General features: G+C 40.8%; 1 protein-coding gene across 1 annotated transcript in view; it reads right to left on the reverse strand.

Annotated features, from left to right (window-relative positions):
- LOC102918868 (uncharacterized) overlaps window positions 1-27,563 on the reverse strand; it is a 52,857-nt gene extending 25,294 nt beyond the window's left edge. The window contains exon 1 of the mRNA XM_042280235.2: window positions 27,415-27,563. Within this exon, the coding sequence (XP_042136169.2) occupies window positions 27,415-27,417 (3 nt within the window). The 5' untranslated portion in view covers window positions 27,418-27,563. The remainder of the gene's footprint in view (window positions 1-27,414) is intronic.
- Window positions 27,564-27,826: the final 263 nt, after the last annotated feature.

The raw sequence follows: 27,826 nt of genomic DNA on the forward strand, positions 1-27,826 counted from the left end.
AGGTCTCAAAATAAGCAACTTTGGCCCAAAATTCTTAGTCCGCATCTGTTATTTTACTTTTTCAAAGCAAAACAACATTTAGTGGTCATATAAAAAAGATCTTGAACTGTAGAGATGGCTCAGGAGTTAAGAGCATTGGTTGCTATTCCAGAGGTCCTGAGTTCAATTCCCAAAACCACATGGTGGCTTACAACCATCTGTAGTGAGATCTGGTGCCCTCTTCTGGGATAAAGACATACACACAGGCAGAACACTGTATACAGAATAAATAAATCTTAGATAAAAAAAAAAAAATTAAAAAAAATGCATCCAGGTGTGGTGGCACATACTTTAATCCCAGGGCTCTGGAGTGAGAGGCAAGCAGATCTCTGAGCTTGAAGCCTGCCTGCTGTACTCAGGGACTCCAGGCCCACTGAGGATACATATTGACACTGTTTCAATGAACCTGAAACCAAAGCCAAAGGCCAGACTTGCTGGTATAAGCCTTCATTCCAAGCACATGGGAGGCAGAGACAGGAGGATCTGTCTGAGTTCAAGGCCAGCCTGGTCTACATAGCAAGTTACATGATAGTCAGGGCTACAAAAACAAAACCAAAGCAAAACAATGACTTTTTATGCTATTGCTGACATTCAAAATGATTCTTAAGGCAGTAATATTAAATGAAACAATAATTTATTCATACTGTACTCATAGTAGTCAGAGTACTCCAAGTTTCATACTTTCCAAATATTAGCTTTATAGCTAACAGACCAGACTACTAGTTCTTTGAGGTCAGAAATTTTCAGAACATGCAGTTATTTTATACAAATTACAATTAAAAAATTGAACAAGGAATGCAGTCCTGTGTAAACTTATTCACCATGCATATCCTAAGGGTTCTTTAAATACTAATACTACTTTTAAAAGGTTGTGTGTGTGTGTATGATGTATATGTATTTATGTTTGTATATATCACTGTGTATTTCTGTGTTTGGGTGTGTGTGATGTATGTGTGTTTATTTGACATGTTTCTATTCAGTTTGTGTGTATGTTCATAAGTTTCTTTAAGTTTCTGTGTGTATTTGTATGTAAGTATTTGTGTTTGTGTGTGTGTATTTGTGTGTGGTATTTGTTTATGTGTGTGATATGTGTGCATTTGTGTTTGCTTCATGTGTACTTGTGTATATGTGTATGAGAGAGGTGTGTGTGATGTCTGCATCTGTTTGATGTGTGAGTATAGGTACATGCTATACCTCATGTGTAAAGTTCAATGGACAACTTTCAGGACGTGGATCTCTCTACCATGGATTCCCAGGAACAAGCTTATTGCACTTATACAGCAATGTGCTTTGCCTGTTGAGTCATCTTAACATCTCATAAATACATGTAAATAAACTTAATATAACAATTGCTGTCACCTAAAGTCTGTATAAATATACAGTCTTGTGTGACTGCTTTTCAAGCATACAAGAACTAACTCAAGTTTACTACTGAACCATCTTAGGTCAACTTCATGAGTGGGATGATTTTAGCACTTAAAATAATTTTATCAAAAGCAACAGTGGCTACAATTACCCAAAGTTACTATATCTGTTGGTCTTTGCAGTTGGTAACACCAGTGTGAAACTTCTCTAGTGCCTTTGCCACAGGACAAAGTTGGCAATTTAGGATGCAGACAAATTATAAAACTATCCATTAGTATAGGCAGGTGACAAGGAAGTTTTTAAACTTTAAAAAACACAGAATATGTGCACTAGCAAATAATCCCTCTAGTGTGACAATTCCACATGATGCCAAGTTGAGAGTTCCTCCTTCTATGAAACTCTCTAGAGCTACAGATTACAAATACCTACATTAAATCAGTTTTCTTTAAAATTCTATTTTCCAAGCTCTATCTCTTAGCTGCTATGATTCAGAGTAACTCAGATTTTGTCAAGAAAGCTATAGTAAGATCTTCTTGCAATCCTGATAAGCAGTCAAATTTGTTTACCATTAGTCCACACTTGTTGAGTTTTTGTTTTTAAATCCCCCATATCAATCCCCCCAAATGTGTGAATGGCGCAATGGATGTGAAAAAATTCCCTCAGTCTCTGCTGCTTGTGTTATGTCAGTCTCATTGGCTGACCACTTTCCTCTCTACCTCTTAGAGGAGCAGTAAACTAACTACTGGTATTATGATAAGGCAAGCAGGAGGCCTTGGGAGGTTGGGCCAATGTGCCCCAGTGGGTGAGAGAGACATGTAGTGCAGACTCGGTGGAGGTCAATGTGGCATGGTGGAAAGTTACTCACCCTAGGCAAGGCATCCATGTAGAAGATTATTCTAATAGAGAGAGGGGGAAAGGAAGGAAAAGAGGGAGAGAGGAAGAAAGAGAAAAGTAGAGTTAAAGGGATAGTGGACGTCAGTATACCTCATGGTAGGAAAGGGAAAAAGGGGAAGAGGAAGAAGAAAGGAGGGTCTGTCCCCAAAGGAGGCCTTATGTCAGGACAGAGGGTGGGTGCCCAAGGGGAGGGCCAGAATGCCAACACTTGGGATCTGACACTAACTTTACTATTCAGAAGAGTACATGGATATAACCACAGCACTCACAAGCTGGGAGGAAAACTACCATGAATCAGTGGCCACCCTGGACTAGGACATAAAACAACAACAAAATTCCACTCAAGATAGAGCAGGCCTAAATATTTGAAGTCGCTGAGAAACTCTTAAACCTCAGAGTGGTATGAGCTGAGCAACACTTCAACTAGATCACTCTGGGAAATAACTTGCAGCACAAAGGAAAATCCACCACTCAGGGACTCCTAAAGAATCACTATAGGAGGTGGCAGTGAGCAGGAAAACCATCCTATTCTAAGCACTAGGAAGGGTTTCACCTGAAGTGCACTCTAAGGGCAGAAATAAAGTTTTATGTATAGGGAAGATTCCAGCTTGATACTTTCAACAATAGGAAGTATGAAGCTGGAATCTTCCCTATACATAAAACCAGTAGACCAGAAGAAGCCATAGAGTGATTTCAAGGGTGGCTATGTGATCAGATGAGAGTGCAAAGGGGCTTTGCAAATATCAGGTGCCACAGAAGCCCTTAAAACTGGATAGAAATCTTCAGACTGGATAGAAAGCTAAAATACCAGGCACAGGAATGATTGAGAATTAGTGTCACACAACTTAATGCAGTCTCTAAAAGGTACCAGCTAAGTGTCATGCTCACTCTAGCATCAGTCAACTGTAGTGGGTAGCTATTCCAGCTTGGATCTGGAAGTTCCAACCCCCATTGAGACTCTGGCAACTGTCATGCCTATGAGGCGGGGCCAAGGGAGGCATCTGGAGACCAGAGACCTGGATGGGCAAGCGCTCTCTCTGTTCCTGGACCCTGGACGGTGAAGGTTGACTGAGCAGAGCTCCAGAGAACACTGCTGGATTGCGATACACCTTCCCCAGACCCCCGCAACCTATCTATTCCTTCATTTGTAAGTCATCCACTAAATAAATCTTCCTTTTAACTACGTGGAGTGGCCTTTATAATTTTCCCCCATATCTGGCGCCCACGTGGGTCAAATTCCAAAGGCCTGGGCGGCTCCTGCCCTCAGCCTCCTCCCTGGCTGGCGGGTACCTAAACCCGCCTGCAAAGTTCCATATAAACAGGGAACGCCTACACAGTTCCATTCCTGAAAAGGGGAGTAGCTAATCCGGTCTCAGCTCCCTAGCTTAGCCCTGAGACCAGTGAAAAACCACTGCGAATGAGGTATCCGGCTCCTGGCTCCATGCAATGTAAATAGCAGAGGTTTGAAGAAGGATTTCTCCATCACTTAGCAACAGCCTAAGGATATTGTGAAAAAATGTCCTACTTGTTCCATCTATAACCAAACTACATTACCTACAGAGAGCAATCCAAAAGGTATACAAAGAAATGAAATTTGGCAGATGGATGTGTTTCATTTTGCAGAATTTGGAAGATTAAAGTATGTACATCACACCATTGACACCTATTCAGGATTTCAATGGGCAACTCCTATGAGTTCTGAAAAGGCTGATTCTGTGATCACACACCTATTAGAAGTTATGGCCATCATGGGAATACCTGTACAAATTAAGACAGACAATGCCCCAGCATATGTCTCCAATAAAATGAGGCAATTCTTCGCTTATTACAATATAAAGCATGTTACAGGTATACCACACAATCCCACAGGCCAAGCAGTCATAGAAAGAGTTAATCAAACTTTAAAGGATATGCTAAATAAACAGCAACAGGTAACAATAACTCCTAGAATTAGACTGCATAGTGCTTTATTAACCTTGAATTTTCTCAATGCTGATGAGAAAGGAACAACAGCTGCAGAGAGACATTGGATGACAGACAAAACTCCTGAGCTAAACCAACCAGTTTATTTCAATGATGTGCTGACCTCAGAATGGAAACCTGGATATGTTCTATGTTGGGGAAGGGGTTTTGCCTTTGTTTCTGCAGGAGAAGAAAAGCTATGGATACCAACAAAATTAATAAAAATTCGATTTGAACAGGAAAAACACCTTGATGAAGTGAAGTAAAAGATCATCCACCAATGTGACATCTCTACAAGTTGTAAGAAAAATTTAACAATCAAAGGTTGGGGTAGGGGTCTGTTTTTGTCTTTCCAGGATAACGGAAATATCCATCTTCCAAAACTCATAAGGCCTTGGATATCCGGATGTTTACAGCAGAAAGAATCTATTGGTACCAATCTACACATGGTAAAATCTCACTGTCTAACATCTATCCCTCTATCAATATAGTAAAGTTGTGGTTCCAATTCAATTATAAGCCAAGCTGGCTTTGGAGATGGAATTGGCTCACTCCTTCTCTAAACACAAGCATATTGCTAAAGAAAAGTTTGAGAGATTCTTCAGTCCCTTATCAGAAGAGCCCTCTGGTGTGGGACAGAAGGAAACCAATAAAAAGGAACCATTGTCTTCTAAATTCTAATTTTCTCCATGCTTACTCTTGATTTCTCAGAATCCTTTCTTACATGCTCTGTCCTCTTTAAATCCAAACCTTCCATTTTTGATAACAAATAAGCTTTTCCAGTAGCAATCTCGGAAGTCCCCAGAAGGAAGATGGGGCCCCAACAACAACAACTCTACCCAATCCAGAATGATGCCATGGTAATCATCATCATACTACACTTCTTGCCAGAATTTCAGACAATCATACCCATTACTCTAAGACTTGCTGCAGAACCTACAGTTAGTTTAACAGATTTAACTATCTGAGCTTTCACACAGTACCCAATAGAGATAACATCACCCCCTAAATGGCAGGAAGCAATTCTAAGAAAACAACGCCCCTTCTCCCTTAGGTTTCATATTTCTCAGGGTTATGGATGATGGCTATAGGGTTGGGGGTAGAAGAAAATATTAAACTCAGTATTCTCCTTAAAAAAAAAGGAAAAAATGGAATGGATAGGTATAAGATATTATGGTAGATCCTTGTATATACTAGTAAACAAATTTAGTAAAATAGCAACCTTAGATAATTTTCACTGTAACTTGTACTGTTATGGATTCTTATATGTTGATACAAATGTAAACTATTTTTATATTCCTGTTTAAGATAATTTGTATATTGATACAAATACAGAACTATATTTGTTATAATGTTCATATATTTCTACTCTTATTTGAAATATTTGTATATTGATACAAATGTAAATTTATATCTGTCATACTTTATGTATGTTCTACTTCTGTTTAGGATATTGATATATATTTAAGATTATTGTCATATTGCATATCGCACTATATATTCATACCTCTGTTATAAATATCTTGTGTATTGTCACAATTTTGAAGTCATCATTCTTCACCATACATTTGCTTATAGACTGTTTACCTTGTTTACATGAAGCCTTAGTCCTTAGGTTATTTCAGTAGATAAGACTTATAGATTTATAGTCACCTATGCCTGTCATCTCTATAGTTACATTAGTTAGGTTACCCAGATTTACAGATACATAGGTCAGATGGACAGGTAATCTTCAAACACTTCATAGACCTAGAGAATATGGCATTTAAATAACTTAGAATTCTGTTGACATGAGACACAATTGCTCCTGGCTCCGCCAATTTGATCCCGAGAGAATGTTGGGCTTCTAAGACATTTCCATTTGGAAGTTTGTCTTCTTGGCACAAAATGGCCTACTGGGCAAAGAACTGCCCTTGCCTTGATGGCTGACAGTACAAATGCAATGCTGTCCTTCCTGGACAAGCGGGACACAAGGAAAGTGACCACTGTACTCTGCCAAGACAGGGTAAGATGGTCTTTCAGAATTCCTGCTTCTGAAGATGGTCTGTCAGATACTCTAGGCCTGTAGCCAATTCGAATGCTCCAACAATGCTGAGAAACATTAGGTGACTGTCCAGGCTGCCAGCTGTCTCTGTCTACTCTTGTAAGACTCCCGAAAGTTGCTTGAATCCATCTTCCATTTCTCAGGTACTATTATGTTCCTTCTCAGGTCTTTGATGGGATTGAAGACTAGCAGTTATAGTTACAACTTAGTATCTATAATATCTTAGATAGAACATATTAAGTATTAGATTCAGGTTCTTTAGGATAGGACACCTTTTGGAATGATCTTTATAACATGCCATTTACCTATGCTCTATACTTCTCTGGATTTTAGTATGTGTTTCTTGCTTGATATTGTTTGCATTGGTTGTAGTTCTATCTTATCTAGGTCATTATCCCTCATTATTCCTGGACAATATTTGATAACCATTCCTTTGTATATAGTCTTGTACTAGTTTAGAACCTTCTTATTTAGACAAAAAGGGGGAGATGTAGTGGGTAGCTATTCCAGATTGGTTCTGGAAGTTCCAACCCCCATTGAGACTCTGGCAACTGTCACACCTACGAGGCGGGGCCAAGGGAGGCATCTGGAGACCCGAGACCTGGATGGGCACGCGCTCTCTCTGTTCCTGGACCCTGGACAGTGGAGGTTGACTGTGCAGAGCTCCAGAGAACACCGCTGGATTGCGATACACCTTACCCAGACCCCTGCAAACTATCTATTCCTTCATTTGTAAGTCATCCACTAAATTAATCTTCCTTTTAACTATGTGGAGTGGCCTTTATAATTTTCCCCAATAGTCAACTGATATCTACCCTGAGATCACACTGCTTACACACACAGCAAGAGTTGATTTCAGCAAATACAACCATCCTATAACTACAGGGCAGAAGCCCCAAGGATGTTATACCATTGTTTAGAAATCTAGCTAAGTAGAAATTAGTTTAAGACTCTCATGAACACTCAAAGTTGAACATCCAAATGTTTGTGTAAGAAAATAGAAATTCAATAAAATAATAGCAATTTCTCTCAAAAAATGTAGAAATGTAGTGGGTAGCCATTCCAGCTTTGATCTGGAAGTTCCAACCCCCATTGAGGCTTTGGCAACTGCCACGCCTACAAGGCAGGGCCAAGGGAGGCACCTGGAGACCCAAGATCTGAATGGGCCAGCATGCTCTCTTGGTTCCTGGACCCTTGATGATGGAGGTTGACCGAGCAGAGCTCCAGAGAACACCGCTGGACTGCTATACACCTTCCCCAGACCCCATGACTGACCTCTCCATTCATTTGTAAGTTACCCACTAAATAAATCTTCCTTTTAACTACGTGGAGTGGCCTTAATAATTTTACCAATATAAAAATAATGGCATCACCAAAAGCTATAAGACACAGACTTGTTCAAATATCAAAATTTACAAGCACATGTGTTTAGACCTTGTGTGTGCTTAGGTGTTCTCTCAAATTAAGGAAAAGTACTAGAGTTGAAACATTAAGAATGCAGATTGCAGATGTGCTCCAGCACTTCAAATGTGTAGGCTGGAGGACCAGGAATTCATGGGCAGCATGGGCCATTGTTTAAAAAAGATCAAAACATAAAAGCATTACTGAGCAGCTGGCGAGAAAGCTGAGAGGGTAGAGGGGCTTGAGCCAAGCCTGACCTGAGTTCCAATCCCAGGCACCACATGATAGGCAAGAGAGAGAACTTCTGACCTCCACACATGCCCTGCCCCCCAAACAATATTACCATAATTACTAAAGAAGAAATCCTATGATTCCATAAAACTTTGGGATATATAGGCATACATGCTTTATTCTAATAATGGTTTGATAAAAGGAAGCTGGCAGGACTGTAATCAGGCCATAGAGATTGCCACCTTAAAACTAGATCCAGACGTCAAGTACCAGTTGTAACATGGTGTCCTAAAAAATTAATTAAATGCTACAAATAAATTTTGTTGGACCCTTGAATACTTACAGGGGCCTATATGCCTACACCCTACTGGATGTAAGCACAGGGCTTGAATTAACCAGAGAAAGTCAGAGATAAGACCAGTTGGCAACAAAATCAACACTCTAGTGTTGATAAGCCACATATGGCTGCCCAATAACTATTTATTTACATCAAGGGACCCACTTTACAGGTTCTAAAGTCCAGAGGTGTCTGCAGGATATAGACATACAGTGGGGTCTTCCATCTAGCATAGAATCCAACTCTACCTGACAATATAATAAGATGGAATGGACTGCTTAAAACCAAGTTATTACAACTCAAAGATAACCCTGACAAAGGCTATTGAAATTGCATGCTATGAGTCAAATACTAGACAAAGATTGAACAGAACTTCTCCCTTAGAAGAAGCTATTAAGTCAGACTTAGAAAGAGAGCAACAACCAGATATTTCCTGACCATGAGGAATAATTCCTCATAAATGTGTTTACAGACTAGAAATACTCAAGACTTAAAGGAGACACAAGCTGTGGCACCTGGAACAGGCAATATAACCTGGACTACAGACAAGAAGGCAAATCTGAACCTTAAAAAATTAGATGATCTATGCGCATAATATAGTTAACCCAATATAATGCATTTGCACTTTCATAAGGATATTGAAAGGACCAAGCAGATGCCATAACAGGCTGCTCAGTCTTGTCTCAGAGATCAGGCCTCAATTTCAGTTTCCTGAGACTGAGCAAGCACTTTCTGGGAGGGCTGTGAACAAAAGACATAGTCCTTGCAGTAGCTCCCTTTCTGCACGTACTCTGACTGCTAAAAGTTCAGCCAGATGTTTACTGTCTGGGGCCCCTCACCAACTTAGAGTTATGTGCATGACGTGCTAGGCCAGCCAGCCCCCATGGTGGCTCAAGGGCAAAGTCTGGGACTTGTGCTGGACAGCCCCCAAAGTGATAATTGTAAACACCAACCAGTAAATTCAAAGGTTACATACCCTCACCCAATTAAAAGAGAACAGAGATAAAAATAAACCAATCCGAGTTGCACCCATGCAAACCCCCCTAGCCCCCCCTGAAGGGCTTGTGGTTTTTGCCTTTAAATAGCTAGCCACACAAAGAAAGAGGAACTCCTCCCTGACTCACTGTATTGGGTGTAGGAATGAGTCCCCTGTCTAGACTTGTATCTGCAGAATAAACCTTGCTGTTGCATTCTGGACATCCAAGGTTTTCGGTGGTCTCTTTGGGGGGTCACAATCTGGGCATAACATATATATGTAATAGACTTAGAATTACTTTACTCAGCACTGATGCTTACTGGGCATTATACCTTCTGCCCAGACAGAATGGAAAATAGAACAGGGCAAGGCAGAGCCATAACAAATTACACCCTATGCCTCATAGAAACTGCAACAAGAAAATAAAAGAGGTATCAATCTGCTGGGCAAAGGCACCCAGGACACTGTTCCTGAAACTCCTCCTGTTGAATTCCATAAGTTTAAGATTAACCAGAGAGTCAAGCTCAGGCTCCTCAGCAATACCATTGTTTGCTTCACCATCACCAACACTACTGAGAGGGTCAAAGTTGGAGATATCATAGCCTTCAATGACCACATCTATAGCAACAGGAACAATGTATGAAACAACCACCATACCAACAGCTACCATAACAAACAAACCAAGAGTAAAGTCTGATATTGGTGACTTACCCTGTTATACCTTGGATAGATTCCTACCAGAATATTAGAACCATGAACACTTCATCCCAAACCTCACCTACACCATGAATGCATTCTATGTTCAACACACTCATTGTGGAGCTTTGGGGAATACCATTTGGTATAGCTACTGTGATGAATGAGAAAGGCTAATGCCCAGATTGAGCCAAATTTGAGAGCCATAGTCACCAATGACCAAGAGGACATTAAAAACACCAATTTTAACAAAAGAAACCCACTGAAATACTACTTAACACAGATCTGGAGAAATATCACAGCAGCATCAGCCATCTACAACTTTAACTGGAGAGAAATATCTACTAAATCATTCTTCCACTTACAGTGAAGAACAAGGGGAGAATGAGATTTGAGATGTCAGACATGAAAACAGCAGCAAATGCAAAATTCCTCTCAGCATTTTTGGCCTCATACATATTGCAGTCCAACCCTAGGCTTGTCAACGAGTACAATAAAACTACAGGGATTGTATTTACAGGAATGTAAATAAAAATGTATACAATGATCCCAATTGGAACCAGAATCAGGAGCCAGATAAATTGACTGGGGTGACAGTAATATCAGCCACAACAAAGCCATGTGAACCCAGGCTTTTTCAGAATTGTTCTTTTAATCAAGACAGTGATAGAAGAAAGTGATGGGAGCATTTTCTCTCTTGGAACACAACACCACTACCATATGAATCCAAATGTCCAAATTCACTTTTTGGACTATACCCAAAACTGAATAGGCCAAATGTGACTAGTGTTTGTGGCCAAATTTCCTAACCTACCCTACTATGGAAAGATGGACATATGGATAGAAAAGGCAGAAAATGATTCATTTCCACATATTAGTGACTGGCTAGAAACTGCAGGATTGGGGACACATGTTACAGATTTCCATTGATCTTGACCTGCTGCTACAACCCTTCACACATCTTTGTGATACTGAAGCCCCATCACCTGAGCAGAATCCATGCAGACCCTCAGACACTTTGTACCTGCATGATGTTCTACAGAACTCAGATTATACCTTAGCATACCCAGCCCTATTTTGTACTGACATGGCCTATATATGGCCATGATTTTTAATGCATTTAAATGATTTTAATGCCTCAACGCTCATAATAGAATCTCTGGGATGGGTAACAACTGATGCAAACAAGACTGGTGTACTGACTAATGTCACCTCTTGCATATGGGTAGACGACTCAATGTAATCATCCAGTTCACTCTGGACTTGTGAGGGCAAGTCTGTACAAATTTCCCTGTAGTCCATCAAGGGTTCCAACTTCAACTGGACCACTACCATACAAGGTTTAATACACCAGCAACAAAATAAACAATCTAAGTTTTGGAAGGGACAATGGAAAACATAACTGACCCACCAGTCTTTTTCATACACCACTCTCAGAAGATTTACCACTGGACAACTACATTTACTGACACATTTTTAAGGTAAATTATAAAACAAAAGGAACAATGGACTTCACTAATTACCAATGATACACTGAAACCCATAATTGTAACTTAAAAACAAAAATCTGCTTACCAAATGAGAAAATTTTTGTAGCTGTGATTCCATGCATGTACTCCATGACAATGAAACAATAGACTTCCCAATACCTCTGGATATCCACATCAGGAACACCACATACATCTTTCCTCCCCAAATATGGGACATTAGGTCCCAGACTACTGAATTCCAGCCTGGACTTCTTTCAACTCCAAATGGATTACATCAACCCAAGAGTGGACATCATACAATTTGCAAAAAGAGGATGACCTAGATCCTATGATTCCTTTGTGTCAAGTATCACATAAAAATGGCAGACTATGGACCTGGAGAGATGGCTCAGTGGTTAAGAGCACTGACTGTTCTTCCAGAAGTCCTGAGTTCAATTCCAGCAACCATGTGGTGACTCACAACCATCTGTAATGAGATCTGGAACCCTCTCCTGGCCTGCAGGTATATATGCAGACAGAATACTGTATACCTAATAAATAAATGAATCTTAAGAAAAAATGGCAGACCACAGAAACTTACATTGGTGGAAAACTGCAGGTATGGATCTTTCCAGACTGGAAGCCTGAAAACGTACACACCCCAGATTTCCCTATTATTTCTACATGATTCTTCCACTACCACAGCTCAAGGAATGGGGAATTTGAGACTTTGGGGCCCATGAGCCCATACTTGTTATATCACATGGAGGAACTCTGCACAAAGGAATCCAATTTGATGATGGATATGTCTTCCCCATAGCATGGAAATCCTGTAAAATCAAAGAAGGCAGTTTAACACCATGTGTTATTGATAGAGGATGGGTTGAGAACAACAAATTCTTCACAACCCACTAAAGGTGGCATTTGTCAACAGCCTTTCTTCCCCAGCAATGGTTACTGGGGAATCTATGGTGATGCCTGACCTTAGTCTACCTGTAAAACATCATTACACCTAGGATCCAGGAGATCTTCCTTACCTTCCACCTCAAATCATGCCTCCCACCTTTAGAACCCTGCTCTGAGCCTGAACTGAGTCTTCTCCTACTCCTCAAGAAATAGGTTTGCCCCAAGAAAGCCCTCATAATTGATGATCACTGGAGCTATGTTGGTTGGCTCCTTACTCAGAGCTGGCAAAGCATCTTCTGTTCTTTCAGAAATCAACACAGACACAGCAGACATGTGAAATCTTTGGTGGGCTAGTTACTACTCATGAACTGGTTATAGGCCTTCATCTGGAAATATATGCATTAAAGCAATCATTGGCAGATACTAACAAATATCTGAAATTTGAAGAGACTATCTGTAGACAACCAGATCTCTCAAAATTATCTGCTACTACTTATTCAGGGGAACAAAAAGAAGAATGTATTCAAGCAAGACTCACTTTACAATGAGTACACAGACCTATCTCAGCTCTTCCCCACAGGATTTGAAACAAAAACTGCCATCTGTAAGTCTCTACTGGATCCGAGGCAAACCTCTTGGTGTGAGCATGAATTCTGCAAAATACATTTACACTTAGTTTATAGGAACAATGCAGTACCAGCTTAGCACACACACCCATGGCCTTGGAAACTTGGCAATGAGCTTGTTGTGCCTACTTATACCTTCCTATAGAATGGTTGGACTAATACAGAGGGTATCTACTTACTAGCCAGAGGTGTGCTGATATTTTGTGCGAACTCTAACAAATAAAGCTTGCCTGAAGATCAGAGGAAAGAGCCAGACAGAGTTAGCCATAGAGATCACCTTTAATCCTAGTACTCAGGAGGCAGAGGCAGATGGATTTCTGAATTCAAGTCCACCCAGGACTTTAGGAGAGTAATCCAGTCTGAAAGAGAAGCATCCAGGCCACAGTCACACTCACCTGTCATCCCAGCACTTGGGATCTCATGCCTTTGCTCCCAGTACTTGAGAAGCACACACACCATTAATCCCAGCACTAGGAAGGTTGAGACAGGAAGTGATATGGCTGGGTGAAGACAGGAATATATAAGGCTGGAGGAGGCAAGAGTTCAACCCCTTTTGGCTGAGGAATCAGGATCTTCAGTCTGAGGATTCATGGAGACAGGATCTTCCCCTTTGGGCTGATGAGTTGTCAAGGTGAGAAGTGGCTATGGCTTGTTTCTCTCTGGTCTTTCTGCATTTATCCCAATATATGGCTCCAGGTTTTTATTATAAGACCAATTAGGATTCGTGCAACACAGAGGAACACACCATCTCACTTGGGGCCAACATCTTTGTTGCCACCACTCATGTCCAGTGAGCTCCAAATGTGAGAACTGGCCCCTTGTGTATTTATAAACAAACTCACAGACCTTGGCAATGGAGTCTTTATTGCATGATCCATGGAGGCCTTGAACCTCACAGTTGACATCTATAACATCACCATGGATACTTTGGAGTCCACTTTTTATTTTGCAGAACCTGTTTATCTGGCAATATTTAATGCTACTAGAGTTACAGTTCATTTCTCAGGACAGATATACATGTGGAAGATCTCCAGCCTAACACTCAAATGGAGGCATAACAGAGGTATGATTTTGATTCATGAACTCTATAGAATAATGAACCCAAAGATGACTTGCTAGAAAAGGCTAGAAAAGCCATTAATAAGAATTCCACTGTTCTTTCCTTTAACATGCCACAATTACAGTCAATGGATTCTGAGATTGCTAGGGATCTTGAGAACCTGGGAAGACTGATAGACAGAGCCCAATATTAATTAGCTGTATTCAAAGCAAACACTATTTCCTATGCCCATAGTTAGCAAGCTTAAAAAATGTTCTCTATTCTGCTAGCAATAGTGGAAAGGATGCCTGAAGTGGACATCTCCTGCAATCAGATTGGTGACTGCCCTAATTGTCATCAGAGAGCCTTCATCCCTTAACTTAAGGAAACAGATGAAGAGATCCAGAGCCAAGCACTGGGCCGAGCTCTGGGAATCCTGCTGAAGAGAGGGGGGAAGGATTTTAAAAATGCTCTTTATTTGATGTCACTGGTAGGACATTCAGATTTGACTATACTTGCTTCCCCACATAGGTATTACTCTGTGGGAGCCCATTCTTGGGTTCCTTTTGGCTTTACCCAGCAGGTCCAAATAGAGGATGATCAGGACCACAGGCCTGAGTGCAGATGTCTGAGATGGTCTGCACTTGGCTGTGCTGGGGGAGGAGGTCTTTTGCTGAACCCCTTGACGTCTCTATAAATACCCCGGGTCAGAGACAGTCGGGGCCCATTGGATTAGGTTCCAGGCCCTCTTGAGGCTATCCTTTATTTTCTATCTGTTTATCTCCGTGGTATTCTCCGCAATAAATCCTTCTATCTAATATTTCCTGCTGATTGCACTCAAGAAAACTCTGGGAAGCTGTGGGGGTGGTGGGTAAACACCCCCACAGAAAAGCACCGTGAACAGGGACTAAAGAAAAAAGAAAAAAAAGGGACTAAAGAAAAAAGGGGGGACAAAAAAAAGGGGGGACTAAAGACAAATGATCAGGGACTAAAGACAAAGTAATAGGGACTAAAGATAAAGGAAAATAATAGTTTTATTACAGAGTTTTTGGTGAAAGTGCTGTCAGCCCTGCCAGTGGAAAGACATGCTGGTGTTATGGAAAAAATATATTTTTTTCTGCAAGGCAGGGGTTTTATCCTCGAGAGAAAAGGAAAGCGTACTGGAAGGATGTCCCGATGCTGCAGCAAAATTCTCTTCTGTCAAAATTTTCTATCTTCTATCCCTTTTTCAATTTTTATCTGTGAAAAATAAGTATAAGGTATAGGGTAGTAATATAGTGTAGGAAAAACTTAGAAGTGTAAGATTGTGTAGGAAATAATAAGTAAGGCAACTAGACAGAAAAACTTCAATTTTCTCACTTTGGGAGCTATAAACGCAAACTGGGAAAAAAATATTTCTTTGGGCTTTACAGGTAGTAAAAAAGCTCTTCTTTGAGCTTATGGGGAAGAAAAAGTTTCCTATGGAAGCTTTTGACCTGGGGACAGCTGAAATGCTAAGTCCAAGCAGCAGGAGAAAGTAATTTCTCCCTGAGGCAAAAATGGGGGTGTAAGAAGTCAAAGTTTAAAGTTCAGAAGTTTTGGGAAAAGTTGGTCTTTCTCCTGGGGAAAAAAATCTTTCTCTTAAACTATAAAGCTTTTCTTGGAAAACTTGGGGGGGAAAATCTCTCTAAAAAGCCTTAATCTTTTTCAAAAGCTCTCTTAAACTTAAAAACTAAAGCCTTTCAGAACTTTTTCTCACAAGGACAAAAATTAGAATCACCTGAAGATATTAGTATGGGGACCACCTGTGATTAGCTCTAAGGGAAAACAACAAACTTAAGACAGCAAAACCTCTAAGTTCTCTTTCAAGCTTTAAAAATCATCCCTGCAATGCAGGAGGCAAGGACAAGTTTCTAAAAAAAACCCTTCTAAGCTGTCTCTTCAAGCTAGTAAAAGACAGTGGGTCAGAGTACCCTGAGGGAAACGCTTGGGGAGAGTGTGGGTGAAGAGCTACAGAGAGCCCCAAAGGGCAGGAAACTTTGCCCTGAGAAAAGCAAAAAACCAAGCTTTTCAGTTACAGCCAAGCTGAGGCATCAAGGGTGTTGTTTCTGAGTGAGCATTTCAGAATGAAAAGGTGCTCCTAATCATCCTAATGCAAAGATCCCCTGAAGCAATGCAAACTGTTAGCATTTTATCCTCACTTCTGACCAAAAACCCAGAGGTGACTGGCCAGTGTCTCTGAGTTGGAGTGCATTTCAGGGATACTAGCCTTCCTGCAGTTGTAAACTTCCTGGAGCACAGAGCTGAGGCAGGACCCAGGGGAAGATTGCTAATGAAAAAACAAAGCTAAAGCTGGTGGGAATGGCACAGTTGTCTGCTTTCCTACAAGTCCCAGGTTGACAGGTCCACAGCTGCAAAAAGAAATCTGAGAAAAAGCTTTCCTATTAGAGAAAGGACCTTTCTGGGAAAACAGTAAAGCTGAACTGTGTCTGAAGCAGTTGTGCTGCCGAGTCAGAACACTGTCTGGGGAAAGAGCCCAGCCAGGGCACAACAGAACTGTCCAGGAGTAAAGCTTTCTTTTCTGTCAGAGAAAGCACCTCTTTGAGAAAAGCTTTGTTTCAACTGACTCCCTGAGATGAGGGAGTGTAGCCCTGAGTGGTGACTGCCTCTGGCATAAGCTCTGTCCTTGAGCACCCAGACAAGCAAACACAACCCACTGGGGGACTGGGCCAGGTGAAGGCCTGATGAGGCAAAGCATCTGTCCTAGTAGGAGTTTAAAGATGGTGAAAACCTCCCTCGCTAAGCTTGATTCATGAACACAAACCACAGACCCCGAAAACAGAAACGGACTAAAGCCCCTACCTTCAGTAGCAGGGAAAGCCGCCACTGTAGTGTCGGAAACTGTTTCTGGGGTAGAGGGGATAAACTGAGACCAAACTGGATACTGTCAGGGAGAAAGACTCTGAAGAAACAGAGGGGACAGATTCCTCCCCAGAAAATGTGTGACCTGAAAAAGCTGCTAGAGTTTGAGGCAGATTCAGGGGGAGAAAAAAAAAAAAGCCCCTACCTCCAAAGGCAGAGGTACAGAGCTGCAGACAGATACCTGAAGCTCTGCATCTGTGGGGGAAGGAACAAGCAAAATGAGATAGATCAGTGGGAGAAAATCTCTGAAGGAGCTATGGAAAAGCTCTGTTGCAAATGATCTTGTTTTTCACTGACTGGCTAAAACACAAGCCCCGAGGAAAGTTCCTATCAGAAATGCCAGCCTCAATGCTGGCTAATGAGGCAGGTGTGGTTCTGATCGGGGCCAGTGTCTGATGAAGGAGAGACACCTGTTAAAGCCAGTTGAGAGAACAGAAATCTCCCAATGTCCCATAGCTGAAAATGTAAAATGATTGTTCAAATTTCCCATTGCAAAAGCAAGAAACTTTGTTCAAACCTCCCAGGCAAGAATTTGTAAGCAAGTCTGGTAAAAGAGAACCAGTTGACTCTCAGACTCAAAAAGAAATAAAGGACTGATATTATTATGGACTGATAAGGGAAATGCATTCTGGGAAAGGTAGTTTTTTCTGCTAAAGATGGCGACATTGCCCTGAAACACTTTTGTCAGCTCGAAAATACGTTCATGGTAAACTTAAAATACAGCCTTTAAAAGAATAAGGAGGATAATCATCTAAGAGTTTAAGTGTCAGTTCCAATGAAAAATTGAAAGGATACGGAACTAGGTGCTTCGTGGTTTGGGGGTTTGGTAAAATGCCTTATTTACCCTAATAGCTGTGCAAAGTTTTTACTGTAGTTGGATGACAAAAAGCTACCTATTAGAGCAAACAACCCACTTTAAAATCCTTAAAACAAGGGAAAACAGTTTATACACTGAACGTTGTCTTAGATATGAAGAAACTTATGTTGAAATTAAAAAAGTTCTTTGCCTTTTGAACAAACTGCCTGCAATGAGTAATTCCTTTGCAAATCTAATAAGGAGACAAGGAAACAGGCATTCAAAAAAGAAAAGACTGCTTTATAGAGGGGAAACAAATTTCAGAAAATCTAGCTGTCTTACAAAATAGTTGCTTTACCTGAAAGTTCCTTATAAGAAATCAATGCTAAATATCACTGCTGCTAATAATATCAGGAGTTAAAGCTAATGAAGTGAAAATACTAAATCCTGAAACTCAAGTGAAATGGAAAGATCCCTGTTCGGGATTATGGAAGGGTCCCGATCCTGTGTTAATATGGGGTCGAGGACATGTTTGTATTTTTTTCACAAGAGGAGAATGAAGCTCGGTAGTTACCGGAGCGTTTGGTAAGGAGTGTGGAACTAAGAAAAGTCAGCTCCAATGACAGTAAGGAGCGTGGAACTAAGAAAAGTCAGCTCCAATGACGTTCCTACAAAGGCACCAGAATGAAAGTGGCTCGATTAGTATTTGTGGTTTTTGTCACTGGTTTAATGCAAACAGTGAAGAAATAAGAGTTCAGAGCTGTGCTGCTTTTGGCTTACTAGCTCCTTTAGAAAAATACCTTTTATCACCTAATAGCTGTGCAGTTTTGGGCGAAGAGCTTTACAGCAGCTAAATATGGTAATTTCACCCTCAATGTAAAGTGAAGTTTTGCAGTAGAGCAAACCAAAAGTACTGCTGTGATAGAAACGTTTGTTTGAATTGAAGTTCTTAGGGGAGCTATTATGAATTTGGGTGAAGGGACAGCCTCTAGTTAAAAACCATTTACTGCTGACAGTACATCTCTGCCGGTTCAGAAAGGCCAAGAGAACTCAGCAACTTTGGGGTGTGGCTTTGTCCTGAGAATGTTACAATCCCCTAGCAACAAGTATCACAACTCTATAATGACAACACTCACTAAATCCCAGTGCTTTATAACAAAGCTGACTATAAACTCTAAACTTTAGAAATGATGTACATACTTCCTGTCTAGTTAAGGAAATCTTTCTAATAGAGGTGGTGATAATAATTAAGAGTAAGAAGTAGAAAGACAAAAATAAGATATGTGAGTTTGTAAAAATTCTGTCTTGTTATATCTGTGTTAAGAAATCTTTAGGTGTTTGCTAAGTTAGATATATGCTAATGGTAGCCCTATATAAGTTTGTAAAATAGATCTATAGAGTTCCTTTAAGAATATAAGCTTGTAAGAAGTATCTAAGGTAGTCTTAAGACATGTAGTAATAAGCTTGTAAGATGCTAGTTGTAAATGTAAGTTTAAATAAGAAATAAGATGGAATGAATATAAGTATATAAGAATTAATAAGAAATATGTTTGCTAAAGTAGTTCTATAGTTTCCTTAAAGTATAAATAAGTAGATGTTAATATGTTATATGTGAGTTTGTACAAATGTGTAAATGTTGAGTGAGTTTATGCTTAAGCACATGTTATGTGAGTTTGTAAAAAAGTGTAAATGTAAAGTGTGAATCTATTCTTAATGTATATGGTGAAAGAACCCGAGACACAGAAGGTTAGTGTTCCAGTAGACTGCAAAGTAGGCAGTCTGGATGGTTTCAAAAGCTCCAGAAGCTGCTAAGAAGCTAAGAATGGCGGACGCCAGAAGCAGCACAACAAGGCTGCACAACAAGCTGAGATCCATGGAAAACTGACGCAACACAGGAAAAACCTGAGCTAACAACAAAAAACGGTACGGTTTAGAATACTACTGTGCCTAAAAAGGTCTCTGGCTTGAGAATAAAAGTTCAGAGATGCTTGTTTGAACTAAAATTGTTAACTGCAAAAAGTTTTGGCTGAAAAATGTCTCTTCATAATTGGAAGTGAAAGCCTGATACCAGAATTTTTCTTGTTTGAACTTTTTGAACTTAAAAATGAGATAAAATTACAAAAAGATTTTGATTATGGATTTCTCATATTTGGGAGGCTAGTACCAGAATTTATCATTTGAATTTTAAGACTTAAATGAAATAAACAATAGAGATTTCATTGCAATGGGACAATTTTGAGTAATGACCTAGGAACAGTTTTCTGGAATTGGGTTAAAAATGGAACTGTTTAAATGAAGAAATGTATTTCTACTTAGAATCAAGATGCAATTTTGTGTATTCATATATGCTTTATTAACTGGTGATTTATGAATTGTTTTGTGGAACTGTTTATGTAAAAATGGAATTACTTATGGAACTGGTTTTGTGTTACAAATGGAACTGTTTAAACAGAAAAGTTTGGGTTTTCTAACTAGGCTTGAGATTTTGCTTAAAATTATAAAGAAAAGGGAGAGTTAATATTCCTTAGTCTATTTAATTTAAATTGTTTGAGTGGATTAATGTCATGTTTTGTTAGTAAGAAATGCAAATGGGGTATACTAAGAGACTACTTTTAAAGTGTGTAAAGAGTTTTATTAAGAAACTGCTTTTGGATGTTTTGCTAAAAGTTTTCAAAGTGTTAATGGTTAGATTGAAAATATTGCTTTTCAATATGGGTTTGTAGGAATTGTATAAGTTTGGGTTCCTCTAACTAGGTTTGAGTTTTTGTTTAAAAATTATAAAGAAAAGGAGGAGCTATGAGATTGAATTACGTTCGCAGAAACCTATTGATATTAATGCACCCTGGTTTTGTGGAGTTGAGGAAATGTTTAAGTTTGATGTGACTACATCGAAGATTTTCCTATGTTCTGTTAACAAGAAAATTCAAATGACTGAGTTAAAGTTGTAAGATGGAGAAAATTGTTAACTATATATAGCACCATATATGCTAATTCAAATGGTTCTGTTAAGAGTTTGCTTTGAGTTGTAAGATTGAGAGAACTGTGACTATGTATAGCAATATTTATGTTAACTGGTTAATGGTAATGATGAAGCTAAGGGATTCTTTAAGTTTGTAATCACCGAGTTTTTGGTTTAGAAAGGGCTTGAGGCAGCTAAGACTGCTGTAGTCACCTTGGACCTAATTCAAAAGAGAAATGCCATCTATATCATCCTCTACTCCCATACTGGGAGGTGTAACAGCTATGGAGATTGCTGAAAGCCATTAATAGTTATTTTTTTTATATATTAAGAAGGGGGTCCTGTGGGAGCCCATTCTCGGGTTCCTCGTGGCTTTACCCAGCAGGTCCACATGGAGGATGATTAGGACCATGGGCCTAAGTGCAGGTGTCTGAAATGCTCTGCACTTGGCTGTGCTGGAGGAGGAGGTCTTTTGCTCCACCCCTTGGTGTCTCTATAAAAACCCTGGGCCAGAGACAGTCGGGGCCCGTTGGAATAGGTTCCAGGCCCTCTCGAGGCTATCCTTTATTTTCTATCTGTTTATCTCCGCGATATTCTCCGCAATAAATCCTTCTATCTAATATTTCCTGCTGATTGCACTCAAGAAAACTCTGGGGAACCGTGGGGGTGGTGGGTAAACACCCCACATTACTCCACTGGAAAAAGGAGAGGTCTTGGCTTTTTGCATGCATCATATTGGCCCTTTGGGCGTATAAATTCCTTATGGCTATTTTGGGCTTGTTTAAGAAACTCTGTCTTAGGAGGAACTATAACAATGAGCTCCAGAGACTACAATCACATCAGAAGGAACAAAGCAGCTATGTATGATTCCTGCAAACAATTCTACGCAAACCATGATTAAAGAAACTTTATGGCTCATCTCGATGATGACTCTGCAGGTCAGGAATATTGTATTCCAGATTTTCAGTTCTGCCCCACAATGTCACTGTCATTTTTGCCAAAAGAGAAGGTATAGCTACATTGGTCATAGACCAGAGATGGATGCCTGTGGCGACTCAACAGACTTCCTGATGCTTTATCATTTGCTTTTTCATACTAACATACAAAAAACTGAGAAACAACATTAGAAGCTAATTATGAAGCTCACTGGACTCTTGGTTGCTCTTTTCATTAATAAAAGAACTACCTCTCCCATAGCTAGGAACTACATGCTCCTACTTGACACTGAACAAGTAAGGATGATGCTCTACTATGATTGGTTTAGCTCAGAGCCCAACAGCTCCAACCCTGCTATGCCCCCCATTAAAACACTTTTGACTGAAAATGATTACATTTCCTTTTCTTTCTGAATGTGTTCTCAACTTGATGCATACCAAACCTGGAGAAAATACGAATTTGGGGAAATCTCTATATAACAGAGAGATCATAACAACATCCTGTAATCTATATTGATTTGAACATTTTGCTTAATGTTTGTGTGTTTTAGTACCCGAGACTTATATTCCTGCATTTATTTGTCTATTAGTAATTAGAATATTTATTGTATATCACAAGGACCAGAGGATGGAATGTAATGAGCATAGTATTAAAAGAACATACATGTCTTTTAGACATGTAAAAATAGCTTAGTCAGGAACCCCAATACACCCAAGGCTGTACCTGATAACCAGAACTCCATAATATCACTCATTTAAGATAACCAGACAATCCTAAGACCTAGGAAACCCACTGGACAGTATATAAGCACATACCAAGAACAAAGCTCTGCTCTGCACATCTGAAGAGACATCACCTTGATCAGTCTTGCAGCTAGAGCATCTCCCCCAGAATTCTGACCATTGAATCAGAGACTTCTGTTAGAGACTGGAACTGAACTCCAACTAGGATATGTCACATAGGTGAGCACCCTTAAGGAAACAGACTAAGAACCACATTTAGGAATTTAGAGGGTGAACCTTGTGTGATGACCATAATCAAATATAGCTTTTGTTATACTAACTATGCATATCTACCTTCTTGCTCATCAAAGGTAGGATCACTTAGAAACCATTTTGTTTCCTATGATTGATGATTGGATGTAAGTCTGCATCAGAGGGAGGAAATGGAAACTTTCTCAAATAAAATGCATGATCACAGATTTTGAAAGAAACGGTATGATTTGTACTATACAGCTAAAGCAATTTGTCTTGCTCTAATTGATTTATAAGTCATAAGAACTTTTAAAGTAAATGTATCCCCATTTTTATGTGTACAGCGTATGTTCAAGAGAATGACTTCCATGTGTGTATAGGTGACACACAAGAAAAGAGGGTGTCAGTTACCCTGAATCTGGAGTAGTAGGTGGTTATGAAACACCCAACATGGGTGTTGGGACAGGAACTCAGAGATAATACTGTTTATCCAATAAAACAAAAGTCTTTCACAGATGAACAAGAACAAGACTAATTAAATAAAGAAGTAAATAAATGATCCTTGGGAACATGATGCATCAATATTAAGATGCTGTGTATGGTAAACTTGCACCATACACTGAACACAATCCAAAGACAATACCCAACAATTTAAATAGGAAAGCTGATTTCAAAGCTACATGCAAAGTCAAAACACTCAGAATGCTCAATGGGATTATGAAAAGATAATACACACATTGACACAATGTGACTTCCATATTTACCCGAAAAGCTGCAACAATCAAGAATGTGTACAGTTGTGAAAGACTAAAGAGGATGGAGAGAAAAAGCAAAGAACAAAAGTAGGAAAATATAGTAAAATTTTAATCAAAAGACCAAAGGAAACTCAGCCAGGAAAAGTATGATCTTGACCAATGTTACCCACCTACCTATGATTCCATGTGTATAGAAATTAAATAAACCCAGACTTCACAACTTTTACAAAATTAGCTCATAGTAAACCTTAAACTGCTATGCTTTTGCCCTCTGGCTACTGATACTTCTTCCAGAGAGGTACCATGATCTTTGCAAAGGGTGGTGAACTTCTCCAGTGTGAAACCTCAGTAAACCCCCTCCCTGACTCCATCCCCTTCAGACAAAGAGAAGCTTAAACCAGGATTCCTAAGTGTACATATGAACTTAGACCCCTTTTCCCCAGGTGGCTGTATCTGCTACAGAAACTTAAGAAAACACAGAGTCAGGATATTAGAACATCTGGCAGAGGCTAAGTGGTCATAAAACATCCCAAACTTCCCGAACCCCGGAGACAGCTCTTAAAACTCCTAAACACGGTTGCTGAACAAATGAGAAATAAAGATAACATGAAAGACTACTGATATGAACCAAAAAAAGAGGGAGGCAGGCTGTGGGAGATGAATTATGTGGTCTGTGCCTTTAAGAACTAGCCTCACAAAGAAAGGCTCCTGCTCCTTCCAACCTCCCTGCTGTGTGTGAGAGATTTGGAACAAGCCCCCTGCTGAGGCATGTAAACTTCATTTGAATAAACCTTGATTTTGATTTCTGTACCTAAGGTCTCCCGTGGCATCTTTGGGGAAGGCATCTGGGCATAACATCCAGATCCTGCTACAAATCTGTGGCCCTTCATGCTCCCTTGTGTTTTCAGGCAAACCCAGCTTCAATGATGCCCACACAGAAAACACTGTAGAAGAATAATTTAATGTCTGATTCCAACCACATAGATTATTTCATCCCACAAGATGTGGCATCTGCCCTATCCACCTGCCCAAAACCATGCAAACATGATATAGCTCTGCAGATCAGAGCTTCCTTTTGTCCCCCTGAAACTGACCTTCACTGAATCACACCATGGTGGCTGGCAGTAACAGAAAGCTAAAAGCATTCTAATCATGTATTGCTGAAGGATGATCCCCATCACTCCCTTTCTACCATTTTCTAAACTGTCTGTAACATCTATAAGACAAACCTGAAAGGGAAAAGTAACATCCAGACCTTGCAGAAACCAGACCTTCAGTTTTCCAATCTGTCTTCCCAGACTCCTACTGTCACAGAAGCAAAGCCTGTGTGTGCACACTGGACAGTGATATTACAAGCATCATAGCCTCCCCTGCCAGGGTGGCAGAGCCTTCTCCTCCCCAGGGAATCCATACTCAGTAAGGATCAGAGGCCAAGGGCCACTGCCCAGGTCACCACAGGGACCAACAGAAACAGTCTGGCTTATGGTCCATCTTAATCTCAGCAGCTCAGACTCTAACAGCTCAGCCAACCTGCTCTTCATAGTTTGAGGACAGTGGCCCCCACACTCACCATGGCATAGCTATGGTATTCCTTACAGCCCCCTACAGCAGAAGCAGAAGAGAATCCTGGAAATAACCTGTAAGCTCCCTCCCACTGATGCTCCTGATGCCTTCCCAAAGCTCCTCATTAATTAGGACTACCCAGTTGGACCTCAGGACATTAGCAGTTACCCTATTGGGTGAGCTGAGATCAAGTGTCTCTAACTGTACAAACCCTCCCAGCTCTGCCCTTCAACAATAGGGTCGGAAAGGACACTAGTCTGGGAATTTTGTAGTTTAATAAATAGAATCTTCCATTTTCCAGAGCACGTCCTGTTCCACTTCACAGAGTCCTTTGCATGCACATTCCATTACACACTCAATGCCCAGTGAAGCCAACCCTTTGCTTCAGAGCTGGGAGGTCCTGACACCAAACACAGGTCACATTCAAACAGTAACTGTTGTGGAAGCTGAAACAGGTCATGGATTAGAACACAATGATGGGAGGGCTTGGAGACAGAAAAGTGATAGTGGAAATGAGGTAATTATAATCCAAAAAACTATGTTGGAAAGTAGAAACAGGCTTTATGGCCATGTGCTCCAGTGACTAGGGATGTGTACTAGAGCACACTAAGTACTACTCATTCATTTCTCCCAGGTTGTGTGGGGCGTTTACCCACCAACCCCACAGCTCCCCAGAGTTTTCTTGAGTGCGAGCAGCAGGAAATATTAGATAGAGGATTTATATCTCGGAGATAAACAGATAGAATAAAGGATAGCCTTGAGAGGATCTGGAACCTTTTCCAACAGGCCCTGACTATCTCTGCTCCAGGGTATTTATAGAGATGCCAAGGGGTAAAGCAAAAGACCTCCCCCCAGCACAGCCAAGTGCAGACCATCTTAGACACCTGCACTCAGGCCCGTGGTCCTAATCATCCTCCTCTATGCAGACCTGCTGGGTAAAGCCACCAGTAACCTGAAAACGGGCTCCCACAAAGTTGTACATCTTAAATATGGAAAAGATTCACATTAGGCAGGGTCACATCATTTTATCCAGTTCTTCTATTTAGGTTAAACTGGTGTAACTACTATAATTTTGTTTCACAAAAATTCAGTTCTTTATCCAGATTCTTGATTGTCTGGTCTGTGGAACAGAGAAATGGTCAGTCAGGACATTTATGGAATGTCTAAAATCGATGACCTCACTACTCATTGCTACTGTCAACTCCTCTCACAGGAGGAAAGCTTTCACCTCCTTCTTGCCAACCCTTTCTGTGTTGTGACTACACCTGCTTTACTGTGGGTCAGTGAACTCTCTAGATTTTATTGTGAAATTACAGATGATGTGGCTGGTTAATCCTGAGGAAAACATTTAAATCTTACCATACTAACCTCTAAAAACATGGTAAGTGAGGAACCCAGTCCCCTACCTAGACCCCTGCCTTGGCTATTCTGCAGCCATGACAGGCTTCAGAAAAGACCCAGCAGGATGTAGGCCCCTGGAACAGCACAATGGGCCCTTGAGCCCCCAACCTTGGGTCTACCTTTAGTTACAGGAAAACCCCTTCAGATGCCCCCATATAGTAGAAGAAGCCAATTAAAAGTTACAGCTAGTGGACTCATGATAAAGAAAGAATGGAGTTACCACAGCAACCGCTGAAAGAGTAGTAGTTCCTGCAGCTGCAAGTTACCCAAGGACAGCAACTCTGGATGGAAGGTCATCAATCCTGAGTCTGTTCCTAAGTAGTCTGTAGAACCCAACAACCCTCTTGCTTTACCCAATAAAAACTGCTCCATTGCTACTCAGGGTCTCTCCTGCTCTGCTGCTGCATCAGGTGAATGAAGAGGCCCTAGTTAACTAGCAAGAATAGCAAGACTCTGCTTTTGCATCGAATTTGGTCTCTTGATGGTCCTTAGGGAACTCTGGGTGCATCAGTAAGAGTACTACTTATCTTAGGGATATCTGGGAGACAGCCCTCTCTTAGCTTAATTCTACTTTGTGACTGAATGTCTCCTAAAAATGGGTAAATCCTTATACCGTCAATTCTATTACCATCAATTCTACTCTTCTACATCACAGTTTAGCAGTGGAGTGCTACTCTACACAGGAGATGCCCTTTAACAGCTCCACAAAATTAACTACAGATGGATGCTAAACCTAAATGTTGAAAATGCAGAACTGCTTAAAGATTCTACAGACACCAGGGCTTTCTGAGTTTGGCAAATCTGCCTTCCATAGTGACAATACAAGCATTACAGGAGCCAGCACTTCACAGTGACATCAACAACATGGATATTTCTAAGTCTTGTTCCCAATGCTCTGCACAGACACAGACCAAGGAGTTGAGTTATTCAGAGACTGCCACCCAGCCCAGGAAGTTGCAAGGATCATGTAGGACACGCAGGACCAGGAAGTCACACGTGGGACTCCCAGGGCGACAAAGGACGAGTCAGGACCATGCTGAACTCTGCCTCTGGCTGCTGACTCCCAGGCAGCCTGGAGAGGACAAGGCTCCCACGGCTCAGATGGCCGCTCCCCCCAGTCTGGGTAAAGTAGTCTGTCACTCACCATGGCCGGCCACTCCTCCCGTCTGGGAACAGAAGCTCCTCGATCTCCGATCTCCGTGTGGGGGCTGCGGAGCGCTCTAGACACAGCAGATCCCAGACCCCATGGAACAGCACACGGGCCAGCTTCGGATTTCCTCAGCACATGAGCTGAGCCAGGAGCCTCCTGCCTAGAGGAAGAACCCTCCCATCTGACTGGCAGGTCCACTAGAGGCCCTAATTGGCTAGTGAGGTTTGAGTGACAGGACTGGGTGAGCTGAAGGGACTCAGCTCAGTGTTTCCCTGCCCTAGCTTCCAACTGAAGCACAAATGTATCCCAGGTTGGCTGGAAATTTGTGCCAAATTCCACAGAAAGTCTCTAGTTAATTAAAAAAACAAACAAACAAACAACAACAAAAAAAACAACAACAATGAGT

Source organism: Peromyscus maniculatus, chromosome 6 (genome assembly GCF_049852395.1).
Source record: "Peromyscus maniculatus bairdii isolate BWxNUB_F1_BW_parent chromosome 6, HU_Pman_BW_mat_3.1, whole genome shotgun sequence".
Lineage (NCBI taxonomy): Eukaryota > Metazoa > Chordata > Mammalia > Rodentia > Cricetidae > Peromyscus > Peromyscus maniculatus.